This window comes from Gorilla gorilla, chromosome 7 (assembly GCF_029281585.2).
Source record: "Gorilla gorilla gorilla isolate KB3781 chromosome 7, NHGRI_mGorGor1-v2.1_pri, whole genome shotgun sequence".
Lineage (NCBI taxonomy): Eukaryota > Metazoa > Chordata > Mammalia > Primates > Hominidae > Gorilla > Gorilla gorilla.
The window spans coordinates 11,581,243-11,603,853 of record NC_073231.2 but is presented as its reverse complement, the minus strand read 5'-3'; the positions used below and the strand labels follow the sequence as shown (position 1 = coordinate 11,603,853).

The window sequence follows — 22,611 nt, the reverse complement described above, 5'->3', positions numbered from 1 at the left end:
GCAGTAATGCTGCCTTGTTATTCTTTACTCTGCTGAGATGTTTGGGTGGAGAGAAACATAAATCTGGCCTACGTGCACGTCCAGGCATAGTACCTTCCCTTGAACTTAATAATGATATAGATTCTTTTGCTCAGATGTTTTTTTCTGCTGAACTTCACCTTATTTTCACCCTGCTCTCCTACTACATTCCTTTTTGCTGAAATAACGAAAATCATAATCAATAAAAACTGAGGGAACTCAGAGGCCGGTGCCGGTGCAGGTCCTTGGTGTGCTGAGTGCCGGTCCCCTGGACCCACTGTTGTTTCCCTATAGTTTGTCTCTGTGTCTTATTTCTTTTCTCAGTCTCTCATCCCACCCGATTAGAAACACCCACAGGTGTGGAGGGGCAGGCCAACCCTTCACTCAGAAAATCAATTAAACACAAACACGGAATGAGAGTCAAAAGACAATACGTCATCTTTTTGAGAATTTTATTCTCTTCAAAACAAATTCAACACACATATTTACAAAGGCATTCCAGAGCCCAGTTTTTGAGGCTGAGGAAAGACCCCGAGAGCGCTTTGCACAGCACGCTTCCCAGCGTCTGAAACGCTGCTCTCAGGGCGGGGCACAGCGGAAGGGCTGCACCTCTCAGAGTTCCCTAACTTTTCCCTTACTCAGTCATCTAGAGAGCAAATACACAGTAATTCCCCAGTTTCCTACTGTCGTCCCAGAGGAAGTCTGACTCCTGCGCGTTACGCAGTTTCCGAGGCAACGAATCTCTGGCACGGAAGCTTTTCCTGGAGCGTTTCCGGAGAACCACGAGAACTACAACGTCCCTCACCCGAATTCAATGAGGCAGAGCCCCACATCTGCTCCCGGCCTGGCCTGGGCTCCCACATCCACAGAAGCGCCACAGCCGGGGAGCTTCGGAGTCACCTCACAGAGTCTGCTCTCTGCTCTGCGCTCCTCAGTCCCACAGTCCCCTCCAAGTCACGGGAGCTGGAGGCCAAGGAGCCCCTGCCACCTGCAGTCTCACTCCAGGTCAGAATCGCTGTCCTCTGAGGAGGAGGAAACCTGAAGGTCCTCATAGAGGACGCTCGGTGGGACATGAACACAGGGACACTCAGATTTCTCTGAGACATGAGGGCTCTGAGCGAGGAAGGCTCCCGGCTTCTCAGGAGAGTGAAATGAGGGGGCCGCAAGGAGGCTGGAGCTCCAGCATCCGTTTTCCAGTCTCCGGAAGAGCACTCTGAGAGGCTGGGCCCCATCATGGCTGGCCCCTGAGTGATGGGACATGGTGCAGGCCTGGGCAGTAGGCAGGCAAAGTCTGCTGTGCGGAGGCTGCCAGTCGACGCTGGGCACCTGGGCGGGTGTCCTCCTGCCCATCTGGGGCGACGTACTTGGTCCAAGTTCGGTTGCGGCTGGCGGATATTGGAGGTTATCCGGGGCCCCCAGCTCACCTCCCTGGATGGCGCTTTCGGGGATCTGGAAGGGACCCAGTCTCGGTTTCTTGGGGAAGTTCAGGCAAGCCTGAATCGGAGCCTGGGCAGGTCTCTTGGCTCCTGGCCCGAAGCTGAGATTGGAGCCTAGGCCCAAGCTGTGTGTGGCGGCTGGCGGGCAGGGCTGTGAGGTCACCGCAGGATGTTTGTCTTGTGCCTGGGGTCTGATGGCCTGGAGCAGGCCGTGGGTTTTGGAGGCAGCCTGGGGAACTTCTCGGCAGCCACCCTCAGGGCTGCTGTGTGTCGGCTTCACCACGAGGAGAGGCTCGGGGCCCTGGTGTCTGACTGCAGGCTGAGGGATGTCGGCCGCAGCCCCTGTCTGTCTTTCCTTTGGTCCAAGACTTGAGGAGGAGCTCAGACTGGCTTTTCTGAGGGGAGACAGTGAAGCCAAGACGGAGCCCCTGTCAGACATTTCGGTAGCTGAGCGATCAGAGAGTACAGGGTCCACGCGCGGCCTCTTACTGGTTGTGTGGACCGGCATTGGCCCGCTTGCAACCTGAAAGAGAGGAAACAACACAGGTTAGAAGTAGTTCCTCAGCATGGAGCCAACGTGAAAATCAAGCACATCCAAAGACAAGGTGCACACGCCATGAAATTCTTAGTACAGCATCGACAGGCGGTCCTTGGAAGTAGGGACAGACCCTCCACCTGAGTGCTGATCAGGACAAGACACATGAAAGATGCGCTCTCGAGCTATGTGTAGCTGATCTAAGCACACCATTGTTCAAAAGATTGCGTCTTGGCCATTAACTGGATCAAAGCGCCTCCACTCAGCCTTCCATGAAGTGGAACGGACTAATGCCCTTCTGAAGGCAGGTTGGTGGCTCAAGGGTACTCGGGACGTCTTCTCTGAACACATGCATGTTCCTGGGTTTAGCCTTCTCCACGTTTGGGCACTCTGAGAGACTAATTTCCTCATGCCGCCAGGAACGTGTTGTTGGCAGGCTTGCCATAATTGGACAGAAAAAAAGCCACAGGAAATACGGCATCTTCAGATGCCTTCGCCTGGAATCAAATTGACCTGGAAGGATCATGGAGTCCCTGACCCCAAGAAGTCAAGAAAGAGGGGTTCCCCGATTCCCTCCCGCAGACGGGAAGCTGAAAGGAAATAAACCAGGGTGACCTAGAGGAGAAAAAGTCCAGGGGCCCACGGTGATACTCACCCTCAGATAATCAGAAGATTTCGTGGATACGTTTTGATTTGGCAGCGGCTTCTCTGGATGTTTCCCGGAAAATATGTGAAGGAGAGCCTTCCTCTGCGGGTCTTGTTGCCTGCAGAACAGAAAAAGGTCAGGCTGTGCCCCCTGGTTTTCCCCAGGAGACAGGGAGAGACCCTGTCTGGGGCCCAGCCCCATTCCGTGTTTAGTGATACAGAAATGGACATCTGGTGCCCTTTCCGCTTCTGCACCTTCCCTCACGTGCCAACCTTCCCATCCTCCAGGTGGCCCTCTAGGTTTCCCAACTAAGGACTGTGATTTGGATTCCATTGCTTTTCCCCCTGTCGTGGGGAACATGCACGAAGCGCCCCCGCCTCTCCCCGTCCCTGAATCTCCCAGAGCCAAAGGAGCTCCTGGGTGTGGAACCCCGGAGGACACGGAGCTCTGGCCTATTTCTCTGCAGCCTTCCTTCCCTGGCCCGGAGACGGAAAGGCACACGGTGTGCAGGTGCAGAGACATCATGTCCTTAGGAGGCAGTACCCTAAGAGCGGTGAAAACCCCTCCCACTGCTCACCGTGGTCTCTCTTCTTTCTCTCCCTTATCCTTGTTCAAGGGCCCCGGGTTGGCTTCAACCTGGGGCTTCCATGGTTTCAGGTTTTCCTTCCCTTCCTTTTTCCCCAACGTCTGTGGAACCAGGGCTGCCTTCCAGCACTTCATGGGGCACCTGGTACTTCTGGCCGTGTGGCCAAAGGCCCCGCAGTTTTTGCACTTGAGCTGTGGGTGGAAAGGAAGTGATGTCAGTGAGTGAGCTGAAGCCACAGGCAGCGATCCCACATCAACATTGAGACGGATTGTGAATTCAGAGCTGAATAAGGATTCCAAAGAGGGGACACCGGCATGGGGGCCGTTAAGTGCTGAGAGAGTTCAAATACAGTGTTCCCTCCCAAAGCCCATGTGACGGAGGAACTCTAAAAGGAAGGACTCAAGGTTCTAAGGGGCGCGATGGTGAACCCGATGTCAACAACACAGCCAAACGTGGCTACACAGGACTCTAAGTAGAAAGGGAGGTTGTCCCCAAGAGTCTCTCAAGGGACCTATCGGGCCGGGGAGGAGGTCCCAAGCCACGCCCACCTTGGATGGGAAAAGCAACCTGGGTGGTGGTGACAGAACTCATTGGAATCCAACCCAGTCTCTGATGACCGTGTGACACCCACTCCCCCCACCCCCACCTCCACCCCGATACCCAAGTGATCCAGGGCTAGACTTACCCTGGGATCTTCCTCATCGGGCGGGGGAGCCCTTGGCCCAACTGGGGCCCTCCGCTGCTTCTGGAGGGTCTGGGCTCTCACCAGTCTCTTTGCCCCAGGTTTGGGGTCACGACGTGCCATCATCTTCGTCTCCTGGGGGTTTTATGACCGCCTTTTTCAGGGGTTGATTGTTGGGTCACCTGAAACACACACAAACACACACGTGCCGATGGTTAAGCACATTGGATATTCACACACCCACAGGAAGCACCCCGCTAACTCCTTGCCGGTGTGGTCATGAGACGTCACCACCAGTCGGTCAAATCTGTGGAACACAATGTGCTGTGTGCATCCTCAGATATTGTGTGTCCCTCTGCCATGATTACCTAGTCTGAGAGTAAACCTCGCCTGCCACAGGGCTGGTGGCCTAGGTATGGGGAGTTGAGCTTTCAACCCCAAACAAACAACTGATTCTGGAGACCGGACTTAGGTCTATCACGATTCACTCCGGTAGAAGACACGATGATTCTATCTCCCTTGACGGACAGAATGATCAAAGACACAGGGCATGGCGTGTGCCACCCTTTGGCAGGTCTGTTTGAAATCAGGGATAAGGGATGCTTCCTGTGACAACTTGAATCGCTACTCTTGCCATTTCATTAGGCAACTTCCAAACACAAATTCATAGAGAGAAGTTATCTTCCTCTCTACCACACTAGCAGGTGATGGTCTTTCCTCTTCTATCTTTTTGGTTTTAGCTCCAGCCCCTCTTTATTTAATATTCTGGTATTTTACACATGCCACACGAATTCATCTAAACAAACGGGGAAGAAGTGCCATATCGTATCGACGTCTTACACAGCTGAAGGGCAAACCACCCTTTTTTCCAAAGTCCTTTTTTCCATTTACCCACCAATTCAGCATGCTGCAGTACCTTTCTTTTCGCATTCCCATCTTGGTCTTATCCCACACGTGGAGACGGAAATGCTTTCTCGTTTTCTGTTCCAAGAATTACTAGTAACGAGAACACATCCTACCCCATCTGCAAGCCCCAGTGTGATCGGTTTCTTTCGGCCTCCTTTGTCCTTTTTCCCCCCCACCCCTCAGGGATTGCCTGAAACAAACAACTGTTCAGTGAAACTAACCTGAAATTACACATCTACTTTCTTTCCCCGGCTGGCGCTGAGATGGGCAGGTGCTGGAGCAGCCCCGCTGGAAGCGATGCAGCATCCAGGACGACGGAGGAAGGGGCGGAGAGGGACCTCTGCTTTCCAGGCTGCCTTTTATACTGCGTCTGGTCACCTGACGTGGAAGGTACCCCAACCTAATCAGTTACATGTACGTTAATTACAATTAACTTAATCCAATTACATGACCTGGAAACGTCTATCTGCACAGCCCACTCTAAGATCATGTCCACTGCTGACAGACATTCTAAAACCTACGTGTACAGCTGCAAACTTTGAACAAGAGATGTTCCCCGTCAGACAAGTAACACTGGTGCCTGTACCCCTGTCTTCTTTTCCATTTTTTTGTTTTTGTGGGTTTTTTTGTCTTAAAAAATGTGGTAAAATAGACATCTTTTAATTGGACCATATTTACTCTATCTCGACGTGGGCCTCAGCGTCATCAAGGAGATTCTCCTTGACATGCAGTCACGGCCATGATCCATCTTCAGAGCTTCTCTTTCTTCCCCACGGTAAGTCTGTCAGCAGAGAACCCTGACCACACCCTCATGTGTTTTCTCCTCCAGGAGGCGCTTGAAAACCACCGTGAATTGGACGGTACTGGGAAACACAGATGATCAAAGTCAGTACCGCTTTGTCCTTCAGTGCCTGGCTCCTTTTTCAGCTCATCTTGCGACTCCAGGCATTGGAGTCCAGGGAGGGGCACGCCGCCTTTACCCTGTGCTTCCCACGATCTTGTCTTCTTAATCCTCACCGCAGCTCTCTGCTATAGGGTCTTATACTGCTTGACATGTGGGAATCTGAGGCTCATAGGGTTTCACTGCAGGGCAGGGAGCCCAGATGTGAATCTGTAGATACCAAGCTTTCTACTTTTTCAGTAGTTTCCAAGCATATTTTTTTTTCTTGTTTCGTCATTGGTGTCTTTTTTTGTTTTTTGTTTTTTGTTTTTTGTTTTTGAGACAAAGTCTCTGTCGCCCAGGCTGGGGTGCAGTGGTGCGATCTCAGCTCACTGCTACCTCCGCGTCTCACATTCAAGCAATTCTCATGCCTCAGCCTCCCTAGTAACTGGGACTACAGGTGCCCACCACACCCAGCTTATTTTTGTATTTTTAGTAGAAACAGGGTTTCACCATGTTGGCCAGGCAGGTCTTGAACTCCTGACCTCAGGTGATCCACCCGCCTTGGCCTCCCAATATGCTGGAATTATAGATATGAGCCACTGTGCCCGGCCATGTCATTGGTGCCTTAACCAAGCCTCTTTTAATTTTTCAAACGGAAAAGACCCTGTCCCACAGTTACTGCTGCTGAGCCATTTCAAGGTGACTCAGTGAGGAGGGAGAAAAGTGGAAGTGGTGTGGGAAGAGGCGGGGTCTGGGTCAGCTGCTGGTCCTGCTCTCCTCCCTCCTCTGGCCTCTAGGCTCCCAGGAGTGTTTTGGAACCTGCACCATGTGCTCTGGAGGATGTGTCAGGGTAGGCGTGGCTTGGAACCCGCACCATGTGTTCTGGGGGCTGTGGCAGGGCAGGGGGAGTCCACGTGTCCCCTGCGCACAACACAGACAGAACGCTGGGTCCACCCAGTGGGCGGTCGTGTGCCAGGCCAGTGCTTACCCCGCCATGTTTGCGGCCCGAGTCCAGCTGGCTGCAGGTGCAGGAGTATGCGTCAGCGGTCAGGGTGCACATATCCCTGCAGGTCTCGGTGCTCCTGGGTTGCTTCTGGAAGGACACAGATGGGGCCTGACTGGAGCTGTCGAGGGGTAGAGATCCTGGGAAAAGGATACCTCCTTGGGGGAGTGTCTTGGGCCTGGGTCCATGCGGCAGGGACAGAGACGGGTCCACGGCAGTGTCTGCTCTTCTCTGTGAAGGCAAAGGGCCTCTGAGGGAGTATTACAGCCGCCTCATCCACCAGAAGCATTTCCAGCACATCCAGGTCTGCACCCCCTGGCTGGAGGGCCGAGGACTACCCCTGCTTCTAGGTAAGAGGCCAGCAGGAGGCTCACGGAGGAGGTGGGCCCTTAAGCAGGGGGAGCAGGGGTGGGCAGGATGTACTTTTTCTGAAAAGGTGGCTCTGGAGGCCACTTGGGGACAGGACCTGGGCTCTGGCTGAACTCCCGGGAGGAGGCTACTTCCTGGTGTGCCAGCCCCTCCCTGCCAGGTCGTCCCAGAGGCACTTTACCAAGGGGTTTGAGGAGGCCATGTTCTTTCAGTCTGCCACGCCCTCCATTCAGTCCTCTTCCTTCCTGCAGGAGGCCTGGGCCTGGGGTTGGGGCCACTGTTGCCCAGGTGTGGGAGGGCAGTGGCTTTGGGAGGTACAGGGACGATGTGTCAAGCAGCGTCGCCTCTCCCAGTGAGATGGTTCTCCTTTGCCTCCGTCTCTTTCCCCTTTGATTTCTCCAAGTGGGGAGTCGTGACTTGTTCCTGATGCGTCTCTAGAGCCGCATCTTCCAGTTTCGAGTGAGCAGAGCAGTTGGAGGCTGAGGGCCTTTTCCTGGCAGGATTCTCCAGCTAGTCTTTGTTTTAGACAGTCTTGCTCCGTTGCCTAGGCTGGAGTGCACGATCTCAGTTCATGCAACCTCCGCCTCCTGGGTTCAAGCGATTCTCCCACCTCAGCCTCCCAAGTGGATTACACGATTACAGGTGCCCGCCACAACACCTGTCTTATTTTTGTATTTTTAGCAGAGACAGGGTTTCACCATGTTGGCCTGGCTGGTCTTGAACTCCTGACCTCAAGTGATCCTCTCGCCTTGGCCTCCCTAAGTGCTAGGATTCCAGGCTTGACCCATCATGCCTGGCCCCAGCTAGTCTTTAGAAATGTTAAGCCATTTGGCTTTATTTTCACACTGACAGCTGGTTTGTGTTGGGTGTGTTGTGGTTTATTATTATTATTGTTATTATTATTATTATTATTATTATTATTATTATTATTATTATTATTATTTTGAGACGGAGTTTCGCTCTTGTAGCCCAGGCTGGAGTGCAATGATGCGATCTTGGCTCACTGCAACCTCTGCCTTCCCGGGTTCAAGCGATTCTCCTGCCTCAGCCTCATGAGTAGCTGGGATTACAGGCACCTGCCACGAATTAGCTTCGCTAATTTTGTATTTTTTTTTAGTAGAGATGGGGTTTCACCATGTTGGCCAGGCTGGTCTTGAACTCCTGACCTCAGGAGATCCACCCGCCTTGGCCTCCCAAAATGTTGGGATTACAAGCAGGAGGTGAACCTGGGAGGTGGAGGTTGCAGGGAGCTGAGATTGTGCCACTGCACTCCAGCCTGGGTGACAGAGTGAGACTCTGTCTCAAAACAAAACAAAACAAAACAAAACAAAACAACAACAAAAAAAAGCCAAATTGTGGTTATGTAGAAAAAGTGTCAACTTACATTTTCAGATGTCCCAGCCAGGCCGTGTGGCTGCTTGGCCAGCTTAAGCCACTTGTCCTTGGGGCTGTCGGGGGCCTTATCCAATTTTCACTCCCCTCGGCGGATGTTGTCTCACTGTGCTGGGAGGATTTGTGTTCCCAGGGCAGAGACCAGCGCTCTGACCCACCCCTCTTGCCTAACAGGGTTGGTGGACCTGGGTGTCTCTCTGGACACATCCTCCAGTGGCCTGGACCTGCCCATGAAGGTGGTGGGCATGTTCAGGAGCTGTCTGCCTGCGTGTGTCGTGAACTTCAAGTGGTAGAAGTAGGACCCGAATCTTTCTGGGGATAGCTTCACAGATCCACCGCTGAGGGGGAGCACTGCAGAGTGAGCTGCCCACAGTGAGGCCCTGCCCCTCGGTCAGTCCAGCACACACTGGAGGCCATGAGGAGGAGCCCTGCAGTTACTGTGGCTGGGCTGAGCCTCACTGAAGTAGTTGCTTCCATTTAGAGCTCATGTTATATTTAGGTTGATACAAAAGTAATCACGGTTTTTGCCATTAAAAATGGCAATTACTTTTGCACCAACCCAATATGAAAAAAAAAAAAAAACACCCTAAATACTAGAACTCCACTCGGGGCTTTTGCTCCTAGAGTAGAATTGGCGGGAATTGCCTGCAGGCTTACATGGTTTTCTTTGTTTTTCTCTCCCACCATGTCCCTTTTGGCCACGCTCACATGGTGGGTTTGAATTAGTTAAATGAGTGTCATGCTGTGGCCTCACTCCACCCAGCATAGACGGGTGTTTGGAAGGGTGGCGTTAGAGGAGATTCTAGAAGCAGTAGCCCCAGCACAAGTTGAGCCCTTGGCCCCTGCTCAGGAGCCGGCTACTGGGTGGGATTCGGAGATGCGAGCCCCTCGTGTGAGCTGAGCTCAGGGAATGTCAGGATCAAATCTGGTGTCCTAGAAAAGTCATCTTTTATGTGCTGAACCAGTCCCCAGGGGGTTGCCTTTACTTGTTCCATGGCCATGGAATTAAGAAAAACATGCAAAAATAATTCTTCAGTCCTAGAAGAGCATCCAGCACAGAAGGTACAAACCTTCCTTAAGGCTCCCTTCTCAAATCGGTTTGTCCATTTTGATGTGCACTCCCCCAGGCCTTTATACCCTTCAGATGCCAAATCTAAGTACCAGCTCCCAGAAACCACACACCCTGTTCCAAACACCAGCCTGGCTTGAGCGTGGGGTGGGTGGGAGCCCAGCTGTGTACCCCAGGGTTCTGGTGTCTTCTCCAGGCAGCTCTCAGGCTCCCTTTGTTCTCTCTGCAGTTTACATGAGCTGGTGAAACATGAAGAAAATGGCCTGGTCTTTGAGGACTCAGAGGAACTGGCAGCTCAGCTGCAGGTAGCCATGTCTGCCACCACGCCAGGGTGGGCAGGGTTCTGGAGACTGGCATCGAGCCACGCTCCCTGATCCCTGCTTCCCACAGCCAGGGTGGGACCATGGGGGGTCTGGTGGGAAAGCTAGGGAGGGAGCAGAAGTCACAGAGGCTTCCTGCTCTGCTGTCCCGTTTCGGTACAGTAGGCTCGGGAAAGTTAGGACACAACCCCACCTGCCCTCTGGATTTATGGAGGTGACACTCCACAAATGATGCTGGAGCCGGGTGGGCCAGGCTGCAGTTTAGGAAGTGATCAGATCAGGTAGGTGCGTGGGCAAAGGGAACTTCTGGGACCAGACTTGAAAGATGGGTGGAATTCTGCAAAGGTTACCTGTTTCTTATTCCAAAAAGTAATACATCATTCTTGTCAACAGAATGATTGGGAGGATTTTCAGTAAAGGTCCAGGTCAGAAGTCATTTAAACTGGGTCCCCCAGTCTCTGTCAGAACCATGGTACTCTGTTGTGGTGTGAAAGTAGCCACAGATCATCTGTAGATTAAGCGGTGTGGCTTTGTTCCAACAAAGCTTTATTTACAAACACAGGCTGTGGGCTGGATTTGGCCTGCACGCTGTAGTTTGTGATCCTTGATTCAGACAGTTTAGCAAGGCTGAAAAGAACACCCACACCCCCTTGTTACCCACAGATGGGTGGGACTGTGTTGGCCAGTGGCCGAGAGGAGGGCGCTCACAGGGGAACGTACAGCATGTAGAGGCCAGAAGGTGCTCCAGCGCACCAAGTGTGGGAAAGTGGGACATACGGGGAAGTTTCCAGAAAGCATGATGTCAAGTTGGAGGCGGAGCGCTGCTGGGGTGTGAAGGGTCTCAAGTCCAAGTGAGGGAGTTAGGGACTTGGGAGGGGCTGGTGTTGGGTCGGGGACCGGGGGTCAGCCAGGTGGTGACCTGGGATGGGGTGGGGACAGGCAATGAGGTAAGCTCTGCTCTTCAGCATTTTGCAGATGCTTTTCTCAGACTTTCCTGATCCTGCAGGCAAGCTAAACCACTTCCGGAAGAACCTGCGGGAGTCGCAGCAGCTCTGATGGGATGAGAACTGGGTGCAGACTGTGCTCCCTTTGGTTATGGACACATAACTACTAGGCCAGAGGCTAAAACCCCAGGGCCCCTGCTGTCCTTCCCGCAGCTTCTTCTTGGAGTCTCAGGGCAAACCCTTTCGAGCAGCGCCTTCCAGTGGCTACAAGCTGAAATGACGGCAGTGGTGCCACCTGGTGAATGACCCGGAAAGCTGTGGTAGGCCCTGATTTCTTCTTTGGAGTCTCTGAAACCCTTCCTGTCTTCTTCTGTTCTTCACGCCCCATGCCCCTGCTAACGTATTACTGTTCTGTGACTTCCCTGTGACCTCTGCAGTACTCCTCATCCTGCATTTGGTCTCCAGGTGTAACCTTTCTGCCGTGTTCCTAACACTTTGATTCCTGTCTTGAAAAAAGCACCTACTGCACCATAAGCCCTGGGATGTGGCAGCTGCAGCGGGCTTGGCTTTCTGAGGAACCAAGTGTGTCCACGTTGGGGGAACGTCATCCTTGATACACACGTTTTTATTTGCAGAGAGGAAATGCTATTTTTGGAGCCAAAATTTTCATGTCTGATTTATGGTGATTTTCTTAAGAACCAGAACTGCTGGCAGAAAGGGGCACCCACACGCTTAGAAAGCTGATGTCTTATTAGAGGGTAGTTTGTGGTTCCTGATTTGGAATTTAACATTCTCCAAACATTCCAGTCCAATGAAAGTTTTATCCGCTTTCCCATATAAAAATTCTTCCCACGAGAGTGACTTGATTCTCACAATCCCGTTGGAGTCGTGTGTGAGTCCTACAGTGTGAGGTTCAGCATTGCCATCTCCAAGTGCTCTCTGTAGGGAAACAGTTTCTGGTCATGATGAGCTTCCGCTTCCCATCTGATCCCGGCCCGGCCTGGAAACAAAGCACGTGTTTGAGGATGGTGGTGTTTGGGGACAGGACATGAGCGTTTTGTGTGGGGCTGCTAGGACAGGCCTGGTGGGGTGGGGGGTGTCTAAGTCAGTTTACTTGGTTCACAGGTTCCCAGGCCCACCCACGTACCTAGAATTGGCCTCCAGGATGGGACCAGAAGTCTGGTTTTGCATAGAAATGGCTAGCAGCAGGCACCATGCCGCTCTCCACTCTCTGCCTGCGTCTGCCCCAGCACTTGGCACAGCAGGACAGAAGCAGAGATCTGATCCCACATGTACCTGGCTGCTCACTCAACTCACTCTTCACAAAGCTTAGAAAGTGGCCAGGCACAGCCAGACTCTGTCTCAAAAAAAAAAAAAAAAAAAAAAGTTGGTGGGGGCTTATACTGTGTGTGCTGCTTGGCACTGTTTTTTTCACTTAAAAGATATTGCAGGTTTTTTTTCACGTAAGTATCTGAAGAAAGACTTCCTTTTTTTTTTTTTTTTTTTTTTTTTTTTTTTGCTTTTTTGCTTTTTTGCTTTTTTGAGACACGGTCTTGCTCTGTTGTCCAGGCTGGAGTGCAGTGGTGAGATCAGGGCTCACTGCAGCCTCCACCTCGGGGGCTCAAGCCATCCTCCCACCTCAGCCTCCCGAGTAGCTGGGACTACAGGCGTGTGCAACCACATCTGGCTAGTTTCTGTATGTTTTGTGAAGATGGGGTCCTACTATGTGGCCCAGGTTGGTCTTGAACACCTGGGGTCAAGTAGTTCTCCTGCCTTAGCCTCCTAAAGTGCTGGGATGACAGGCCTGAGCCCCGCGCCTGGCCAGCCTCCTGTGCGAGGTTGTGCGGGACTCTGTCATGGAACCCAGTATGCCTTCGTGTGTTGGCTTGTTTGTTGACTCTGTAGTTAACGGGCTGCCCCACGTGGACAGGCACTGGGTCATCCGTGTCTCTGTGTGCAGGCAGAGGCTGCTGTGGGTGCATCTGTGCACATGGCTGCCAGGAGGGGCTGTACTCAAGGGTAGCTGGGGCAGAGGCTGGTGGCAATGGGGAGCTTGGGTGTAGTGTGGAGGCACGAGAGCCAGGTGGCCGGGCTGCAGTCTGCGGGAGCTCGGGGGTCGCTTGGCCTCTGTGTGTCCTAGTGTCTTTGTCGGTGAGTTGGGACAATGACAGCACACCCTCACAGGTGCTGGGGGCTGACAAATGTCAGGTCTGAGGACAGTGGCTGGCCCACTACGGGGCCAGTTTCCCTTCTCTATAGTCACCCTGCTCGTCTTCCATCAACTGGGTGCTCAGGACAGTGGTGTGGAGGATCCGCCTGTACAGCCTGTGCTCCAGCATCCTGCAGGCCACAGCTGCATCCAGCCCTGACTCCGACTGCCCCTCCCGCCACCTCCATTTTATAGATGAGAAAACCAAGGCCCAAGGGCTTAGGGAACCCTGCTCTGAAGCACATAGTAGGGCTGCTGGGCTCAGACCCTCCCTCCCTGTGCTGAGGTGTCCTCCTCCTGCCGCAAGCCCCCCACGCCCCGAGACCACCCTGTTCACTGGCCTCTGCCCGAGTTCCCCGCATGGTGTGGGAGTGTGGGGCATGCTAGCTTTTCCCCGGCGCCCAGTTCTTTCACTTCCACTGGAGTCCTGCAGGGACAGCTTGGGGACCATGCAGGCCCGGGTGGGCGTGGGGGCTCACCTAGCTCGGTGGTGAACAGCTGGCACGTCTCTAGGTTGCGGACGGTAAAGGCCACATAGACCTCAGGAGCCCGCTTGTACTCCTGGCAGGCAGCGAGCCTCCACAGGACCCCGACCAGCGACACGATGGCTTCTGGGCAATACAGCAAGTCTATGGTGAAAGCTTCAGGTTACTGAAAGGGACAAGTGGAAAGTTCCAGTTCATGCTGACCTCAGCAGCAGGGTGAGGCCAGAGAGGCAGCGGTCATATGAGACTATTAGATGCCATTTGACCATTTGGGCCATTAGACGGAAAGGCAATTACTTGGGTGAAAAAGGAGAACCCTTGGTAGAGAAAGCTGCAAAAGACCGAAGCAAAAGAAAAAAATCTCCAGACTTACTGGTTCCTTAGAAACGCAGCTCTGGTTCTCGGCCTATCTAGAGGGCTTTGAATGACAGAAAGCCTGACCCTGCCGTGAAATTCGTGTTTCAGGTATCTGCCGATTGGTCTGCTGGCTTGCAGGGGTGGGCCTGTGTCCCTGGCCACGGCTGGACCTGTGGGTTTCAGGGCTGGGACCCAGGACCACAGGCAGAGCTCTGTTCCACCAGAGAGGGGACTGAGTGTGCTGTCAGGGGTGAGGGGTTTTCAGTGGCCCAGCTAAACACCACCTTCTCTCAAGGGCCCTGGCCTCATCCCAGAAGTGGTTGTTTTCCTCCTGTTGTCTCTGAAGGACAGAGGGCATGGCTCTGGGACAGAGCCATGTGGTGACGATTGTAACGAGAGTATGCCTGTCTCCAACAAGAGGGCTGTGGCTTGAAGGTCACCTTAAGAGGCACCCCTGTCCTTTGATGTCACCCTGGAGGCCCAGAGTAACTCTTCTGGAAGCCTCATCACGTCCATGCCCTACAGCGTGCATTGTTCCCTTTTCCCAGAGCCAAGAGCTGGGTAGAGCTGCAAGGACACCGCCTGCACAGGATGCCCGGCGCTGGGCATTACCTGCTGCAATGACAACATCTGGCTGGAAGGCAGGGAGCTGATGGACCGTCGCTACGTCCCAGTCCAGCTGGGCCACTGTCACCCTGGGGCTGTCTAAGTTGGCAGTGATGTCTGCCTCTAATGAGAGGCCATTGAGAAGGACATTCCCTTGGAGCTGCTCGAGGACCCGGCTGTGAGGGTTGCTGAAGATGTATGCCCGGGGGCGGCACATCTTGCAGATGGCAAGGCCTGTGAGGCTGGCACCACTGCCAAGCTCTAGGACAGTCCTGGCGGGAGGAAAAGGGACCGGGTCTTCGACTGAACCAGGGTAAGCCTGCCTCGGTGCCCTGCCCTGCGCCCCGAGGTCACCTGTTAATGAAGGCTGCCGGGTTCTCGATGGCCCATTCTGCAAGGTAGAGGGCGGTGTCCCATGTGACCAGGCGTGTGGTACCGTGGGAGATGATGGCTGTGCTCTCAGAGAGTGTGACCGAGCCTCCCGAGGGCTGCACCAAGAGAGGGCGAGAGAGTCAGTCCAGCGATCAGAAGGCAAGTGGCTTAGAAGACAAGTAGCCATCCACCACATGGCTGAATAAACAATGACAGGACCAATCGCCACTCAGCAATGAGAAGCAGCTAACTGTTGACATACCAACAGCTTTCACGGGCCTCAAGGGTGTCACGCGGCATGAAAGACACTCATCTCAGGCCACACAGGATTCCACCCATTGAACATTCCTGAGACAATGGAATTCTGGCGATGGAGCACAGGTCAGTGGTGGCCAGCGGCCAGGTGTGGCTATGAAAGGGTGACTGCCTTGTGATGATTCAATATGCTATGTTTTTCCTTTGTGGTTTTCTGTATCTATGTTTTATCTTATTTTTTTTTTTTGAGCTCTGTCACCCAGGCTGGAATCAGTGGCATGATCTTGGCTCACTGCAACCTCTGGCTTCTGGGTTCAAGCAATTCTCCTGCCTCAGCTGCCCAAGTAGCTGTGACTTCAGGTGTGTGCCACCATGTCCGGCTAATTTTTGTACTTTTTTTTGAGACAGAGATTCGCTCTCGTTGCTGAGGCCAGAGTGCAACAGCATGATCTCAGCTCACTTCAACCTCCACCTCCCGGGTTCAAGAGATTCTCCTACCTCAGCCTCCCGAGTAGCTGGGATTATCACTACTGCACCCTGCTAATTTTTGTATTTTTAGTAAAGATGGAGTTTCACCATGTTGGCCAAGCTGGTCTCAAACTCCTGACCTCAGGTGATCCCCTCGCCTCAGCCTCCCAAAATGCTGGGATTACAGGCATGAGCCACCACGCCTGGCCTAATTTTTGTATTTTTAGTAGAGACAGGGTTTCATCATATTGGCCAGGCTGGTCTCGAACTCCTGACCTCAGATCCACCCGCCTTGGCCTCCCAAAGTGCTGGGATTACAGGCGTGAGCCACCATGTCCAGCCCTGTCAAGTATTCTTTGAGGACTGGGCACCAGGTCCTTGTGAAGCAGGTAGTGTGTGTCACCTACTGGACAAATGCCCAACAACCCCACGAGACATGCTGTTGTTATTGAAGTGCTTGATTTACAGACAGGGAAACTGAGACTAAAGAAGGTTAATGGACCTCATGTCTAAGACTGCAGAATGGGTGAGTCAGGATTTGAACCCACACCCACGTTTTCACTTTGTCTGTGCAGGAAGGGTATCTGGGCTGTGAGGGGGAGGAGGGTGCCCTTCTCATACCAGCAAATAGCTCTGGTGGCCCTGGGTGGACTCCTTGGCCATCAGAGTCTCCGCCAGCGCCTCGTACAGCTCGTCCAAAGGCTCCGTGTGGACAGCCTCGTGCTGGGGGCAGACAGAGTGACAGCTTGTTTGCTTTCGTTCTAATCTGTAAAAATGGTCAGATGATTTTCACCAAGTTTGAAGGGGAGATTTGGGATGGAATGGTGTAATACCGGCCAGCTGGTATATAAAATATTCACTTCGTTGGGCTTGGTGTTGTGTGCCGAATAGTTCCAGCTACTCTAGAGGCTGACGTGGGAGGACTGCTTGATCCCAGGAGTTCGAGGACAGCCTGGACAACAGAGATCTTGTCTCTAAAAATAAAATAATTCCACTTGGTAGGGAAACCTGGATGGGAGGGCCTTCAACAAGAGGTGTTGAGAGGGTAGGGTTAGGTGTAGTCTAGGGCAGGAGACAAGGAATCCGTGAGAGCTGCCACATGACCATGACAGAGAGCTCTGTGTTTGGATCAAACACAGAGAGGAGGAAAACAAAAGGTGATTTTAAGTGAGCCCAGGCAGAACTGTGAGGGCGGCCCATGCTGCAGGCTGTGGCTGTCAGCAGGCTGCTTCTCCACAGCTGGCCCCGTCCTACAATTCTCAGGGCAGCAGCAGGGTACACTGGGTGACTTCTGCCCTCTCCTGGTGGCACAGGGCAGACCTGCTGGTGACCACAGATGCACCCTTTTGGGGAGAACTAGGGAGAAAGGAGGTATTGGAGAAGCAGAGGATTGTTTATTTGCTGAAAGTGTGGCCCTTTCACTCAGCAGGTCTGCTACTGCCTACTAAGGAACGGCCTCTCGTCATCCTCATGTCAAACCCTGCATGTTCAGGCCCACCTTTAAAATCCATCCTAGGCCAGGTGCGGTGGCTCATGCCTGTAATCCCAGCACTTTGGGAGGCCGAGGCAGGCGGATCACCTGAGGTCAGGAGTTCGAGACCAGCCTGGCCAACATGGTGAAACTCTGTCTCTATTAAAAATACAAGAACTAGCCAGGCATGGTGGCATGTGCCTGTAGTCCCAGCTTCTTAGGCACGAGAGTTGCTTGAATCCAGGAGGTAGAGGTTTCAGGGAGCCGAGATTGTGCCACAGTAATCCAGCCTGCACAACACAGTGAGGCTGTCTCAAAAAACTAAATAAATAAGTAAAAAATAAAATCCATCCTATATCAGTCAGGAAAGAGCTCATTCCAGCAGGATCAATGCAGAGAATTCACCAGAGGAACTAGTTCCAAAGGTATGGCAAGAGCTAAATCTTCCAACAGGGGCCCGTGGGGCAACCCAGAGACAGACAAGAGCAGGAAACTCCAAACCCTTCGGCGGGCAGGACAGAGGGTGTGAGTGAGGGTTCCAGTGCTGTGGGCTGGACCAGCCTGGTAGGAATGAGAATTCATATGCTAGGAGATGGGGCCCCAGACAAGCAGCTGCTGTGGAAACCCCAGGAGGCAGAGTGAGGGAGAGACGCTGGCCTCCCCTTCTTCTCACCCTGCACTGTCTCCCATGGGTCACACTCAGCTGCAGCCAGTTGCCTGGGGAGGGCCCTGCCATGCTGGGGTTTGCAAAGCAGGCCCAGGGCCTGGGAAGGACAGGGTGTGCAGCATGCCGGTGGCTATGCTGTCCAGCTACTGGGCGGACACTGCCCATAACTGACCTTTTTGATGAGTTCTGAGAGAAAGCACCGGGCATACTTGACTGACGGCGGGTGCTTCACACACACAGGATGCCTCACAGTCTATGGCAAAGGACAGAACGTTGGTTGCTCGAGAGCCCGTCTTAAGTCTCCTATGAGCTTCAAGCCAACACAGCAGAGGGCAAACTCCAGGCTACCCGATCCCTCAGCAAAGATGCAGATGGACACAGTGTTCTGGCCCCACGCATGTGAAGTTTGTCTTAAGATATAAGCCGTTTCCTAAAAATGCTTCCACTGCAGTGGCACAGGCTATGGCAGCATTTCTAATGCCCATTCTGAGCAAGAACACAGGGCATGTGGGCCCAAACCACCTCCCTCCCAGGGGAGCCAGTGTGAACCAGGGTTTGCAGTAAGGACAGTCGCCAACTATCTGGCTTTATGGAAGAGGCGGGAAGGCCCACTCAGCAACTGCTCTCTTGGAGCGTGTGTCCCTGGGGACAGGATGGAGGAGAGGGGAAGCTCAGGGTGACACTCCAGCTAAAGCCGAGAGTAGCCAAGTGCAGAATGAGCAAGTTCCAGGCAGTGGAAACAGCCTGTGCAAGCTCTGAGGTGGCCACGGGCTGGCACATGGAAAGGAGGGCAGAGGGACTGGTGCAGCAGGAGTGGGGACGGTGGGAAAACAGGAGCCTGGAGGGAGAGGGAGGAGACGGTCCACAGCGCCTGCTGGCTGGGAGGGATGCAGATTCTGCCCAAGGGCAGCAAAGTACCCCACGCAATACACAGGCTCTTCATGCTGGTGCTGGTTTTTCATTTCTTCTGACCCAGAGTCTCTCTCTGTTGCCCAGGCTGGAGTGCAGTGGCCCGATCTTGGCTCACTGCAGCCTCCACCTCCTGGGTTCAAGCAATTCTCCTGCCTCAGCCTCCCAAGTAGCTGGGACTATAGGCATGCACCACCACACCCAGCTAATTTTTTTATTTTTAGTAGAGATGGGTTTTTGCCATGTTGGCTAGGCTGGTCTTGAACTCCTGACCTTAGGTGATCGGTCCACCTCAGCCTCCCAAAGACCTGGGATTACAGGTGTGAGCCAGTGCACCCAGCCTTGTGCTGGGTTTTAAAGCAGCTCTCCCTACATCTCATGCTTCACCACTTACGAGAGTGAGGCTCAGGGTGAAACTCAGAGCAGGGTGCGAGATAACTTCAGGTATCTCCATGCTCGAAGCCCTGACCTACTGTATTGCCCCGAAAGTCTTCCCTGCTGTGGTTGCATCTTTTCCACGTGGATAATCTTGGTTCACCTCTAGCACAGGAATTCTTCACCAGGGCTCCTAGAATGGGCTGGCTGGATGGGTGGGCGTGGAGGATGTCTGCCTCCCCTGAGTTTGTATGGAAAATGTATTCTGGTGCACTTCTTTCTGGGAGGGAGTCTATTGCTTTGTCTTTTCAGAAGGGCTCATGGCCCTTCGAAGGTGAAGACCCAGGATGCAGGATGATCTGCACTTGGCCCTCAAGGCCAAGGTCAGCCTGTGGCTGGGCCGGGTGGTGATCCTGGCTCTCAGCTGCATGCAGATGCACTTGAGTCCAAACCCCACCCTGGGCAAAGCAACGGCCCATTTAGGTCTAGAAGAGACAGGAGTGGGCGGGACAGGCCTCATGAATGCAAAAAAGAAAGTCTCTGAGCATCTACCAAATGCTAGAAGCTGTTTTGCACCTGTCATCTCTGTTTTTGCTGTGGATGGTTTAAAAAACATTCCCTAGATTTCCCCCCCTTGCAGATTTTTGTATATTCTGATGTCTTTGTCTAAGTCTTAGATAGAAAACGAAAGCGTAGGAGCTGTCGGAGGTGCTGACACCCTCCTGAAGTGCTGACACCCTCCTGAAGTGCTGACACCCTCCTGCAGTGCTGACTCAGTGGTTTTGTTCTTTGAAGAGGGCTGTTTTTAAAGGGTACAAGCACACCTGTGCTGCTTCTCTCAGGTCTTCCGGAGAGATTCAGGAGGCAGGGTCATGAGTCCCAGGGACTCTGGGATTCTTACCTTCTGCAAAATATCCCGCAGCAGCTCAGAATCTGATGAGTCTCTTAACTTTGCCGCTAAGTTCTGTGTGGACGGGAGAGAGAGAAATCTCAAGGGTGCATTCACAGGAACATTAAACACGCAATAGAATGTGTTGGCAAAGCTCTATGTGAACCCTCCCTGGGGACGTGGAGCCAGTTGGAAGTGGAAGCCACAGCGGCTGAAAGCCTGACCTTCAGATGTCACAGGGTGCACCTGGATGAGTCACAGGAAGAAGCCTGACTCGTAGTCGCATTAGTCCTGGCTACTCAGCTGCCACCCAGGTCATGGGCCAGCTCCCTGGTTACACTGGTCAGCCAGGAATTTCCAGGGCAGCCATGGCACCAAGGTTTGATGGGCTTGCCATCTGAGTTTAAGTGGAAATGCAGAATGTGCCCATACCAGCCTGGGTTACATTGTCCTCTTACAGGGGCCTCAAGCCCAGCAGCGAGCTTTGGCTTCCGAGTTAGGCAGACTGTCTCAGCTGGTATGTGACACATGGCAAGGCACTTCATTGCTTCAGAGCTCCTTCTATGCCATAAAAGGCCCTACAAGACCTGCTGCTAATCCCCCTCTCTGGCCTGTTCTCCCTCACCACTGGCCCACCCTGCTCACTCCACTCCAGCCACACTGGCTGCTTTGCTGTTGTTCCTTAACCACAGCTGGCTTATTTCCACAACAGAGCCTTTGCATATCCTGTTCCCCAAACCCTTCCCATGGCTGGCTGCTTCACCACTCAGGCCCCAGTTCAAATGCCACCTCTTTGGGGAAGGCTTCCCTGATTCCCTGGCTTTGGTGACACTTCTCCCCAGTTGCTCCATTCACCATTTCCCTGTTTTATTGGCTTTAAAGCCACTCTCATCTGGTCTTTTCTTGTTTATTCATTTATCCTCTGGCTCTCCCATGCAAGCAGAGCCTCATCTATCATGGGTACTGCTGATCCATGGTGCCTGGCTCACGGAAGGCATTTATTAAACATTTTGAGACTGAATAAAACACTAGCTAACACCGACATGCATTTACCATGAGCCAGGCACTGATCCACAGGCTTTTGTACTCAACGCTGACAACAACCCTAAGAGGTAGGTATCATTATATCCCCCATTTTATTAATAAGAAAACAATAGCACAGAGATATGCAGTCACTTGCCCAAGGTCACACAGGGCAAGGGGTTGGGCCAGGATTCGAAGAAGGCAGGCTGTCTCCTGGGTCTGAACTCTCAACTACTTCACCGTAATCAAACAATCCCTCTGGTCAAATGTGAGTGATAATAATAGTACTCACCTCGTGGGTGTTGAGGGTGAGCCCAAGTTAGCATTCAATGTGGGCATGTGAACAATTATAGTCAGTATTGAATGGAGACCTCTGATGCTTTTATGAAGGTTTCTATTTTGGGTTAAAAATGCACAAATTTCTCCTGACCAGAAATGATCTCTGAGTGCTAAATATTTCACGTCAATGGAATAACGCAAATGATTAAGCAACACCCCATAAAATGGGGCAGACCCAGGGAGGAATATATATCCCAACTGACTCATCCAGTGAGCTCACTGCACATGAATTACAAATGGAGCGGGGTGCATTAAGCCCCTCTGCTGGCAGGAGGGAGGCTGCTGCCTGCCATGTGCCTGTGCTGAGAATGGCAGGTCCCCAGGGAGAGGGGAGGCCACCCCCTTCTCTGTCTCTTCCATCACAGGCGTGAAAGCCTCAGCGCATGAGCCGATTCTGTGCAGTGCTCAACATGCAGATGAGAACACTGAGGCACGAGGGACAGCCTGTGACCTGGTCACCGCGCTCAGGAGGAGGTGGTTACCCACGGGCCTGAGGGCGCTGACTTTTTAGAATGGGCGAGCGCAGCTGTGTCCCAGTGACCAGAATGATTACTGCCTTTAAAAAGTCATGAAAATGATCGTGAATTGTACCCCACACCGAGCGCGCGTCTGCCCCCCAAGGCGGTGGAGATGCCCCCAGCTTCCGCCGCCAGCTCGTGGGGCAGAAGGGGTGCGAGCGACTCTGGCCAGGCCCCAGGGACGGGGACCGGGTCTCGCGGCCCTGACCGGGGAGAGCCCAGGAACTCACATGGCCGGAGCGCCGGGGGTTTCAGCACGGAGACCCATCCCGTCTGCCCCTGGACTCCCGCGACCCCCGCGGGCCTCTCCGCTCGCCCCGCCGCCCACCTGCCAGGGGAAGGAGCGCAGTGTGCGAGCCGCCAGGAAGCGGCGCTCGAAACTCTGCAGCAAGAGATCGGTTCCCGCGTTCTCCTCGGGCGCCATGACGTGGGCAAGGCAGCAGCATTGCAGGGAGACCTGGAGGAAGCCGGGCCTGGACTGAACAGGGGGCGGGCCGAGGGCAGTGCGCGGGGGCAGAGAGGGGGCGGGGTCAGGAGGTGCGTCCTAGGGTTGGACTCTAGGGCGGGGCCAAGATGAGCTTCAGGAGGGCGGGGCCTGGGGTAGGGCCAGGATAAGCGACGTCGGGGCAGGTCCTGGGTAGAGTCCAGGTTGGCGGTTCCTGGGGCAGGGCCAGGATAGGGCGATCCTGGAAGCTGGGCTTCGGAAGCGTCCAGGTTGGTGGCGTCCTGGAGGAGGTGCCTTGCGTGGGGGCAGGATAAGAGTCCTGGAGGCGGGCATTATGGCGGGGATAAACGCCATTGGGTTCAGGAGGCGGGACGCAGAGCAGAGCCCAGGAGACAGGTCTTAGGGCGGGGCTATGGCCAGACCCAGAGAAGGTC

At 53.5% G+C, this 22,611-nt stretch overlaps 2 protein-coding genes and 1 pseudogene across 5 annotated transcripts; 1 reads left to right on the top strand and 2 right to left on the bottom strand.

The window, feature by feature from the left end:
- Positions 1–391: 391 nt before the first annotated feature.
- LOC101130785 (protein FAM90A3-like) lies at positions 392–4,426 on the bottom strand. The gene is made up of 4 exons (XM_063709021.1): positions 3,907–4,426; positions 3,213–3,412; positions 2,645–2,753; positions 392–1,977 (listed from the first exon to the last, which is right to left on the bottom strand). Exons 1-4 carry the CDS (start codon positions 4,027–4,029, stop codon positions 1,015–1,017), a joined length of 1,395 nt encoding a protein of 464 aa, XP_063565091.1. The 5' UTR covers positions 4,030–4,426; the 3' UTR covers positions 392–1,014.
- Positions 4,427–8,551: 4,125 nt separating this feature from the next.
- On the top strand, positions 8,552–11,069 carry LOC115935598 (putative glycosyltransferase ALG1-like; annotated as a pseudogene).
- On the bottom strand, positions 10,176–22,359 carry LOC101133440 (putative protein N-methyltransferase FAM86B2). 4 transcript variants are annotated; one of them, XM_031013859.3, is made up of 8 exons: positions 22,061–22,359; positions 19,865–19,927; positions 17,852–17,932; positions 16,163–16,264; positions 14,801–14,934; positions 14,453–14,718; positions 13,478–13,627; positions 10,176–11,789 (listed from the first exon to the last, which is right to left on the bottom strand). In XM_031013859.3, exons 1-8 carry the CDS (start codon positions 22,154–22,156, stop codon positions 11,689–11,691), a joined length of 993 nt encoding a protein of 330 aa, XP_030869719.3. In that variant the 5' UTR covers positions 22,157–22,359; the 3' UTR covers positions 10,176–11,688. The 4 variants fall into 4 exon arrangements, 3 of the variants coding, with proteins under 3 accessions (XP_030869719.3, XP_030869720.3, XP_030869721.3); XM_031013860.3 differs by lacking the exon at positions 16,163–16,264; XR_008668147.2 differs by lacking the exon at positions 10,176–11,789 and having other exon boundaries at positions 13,549–13,627; positions 13,857–14,718.
- Positions 22,360–22,611: the final 252 nt, after the last annotated feature.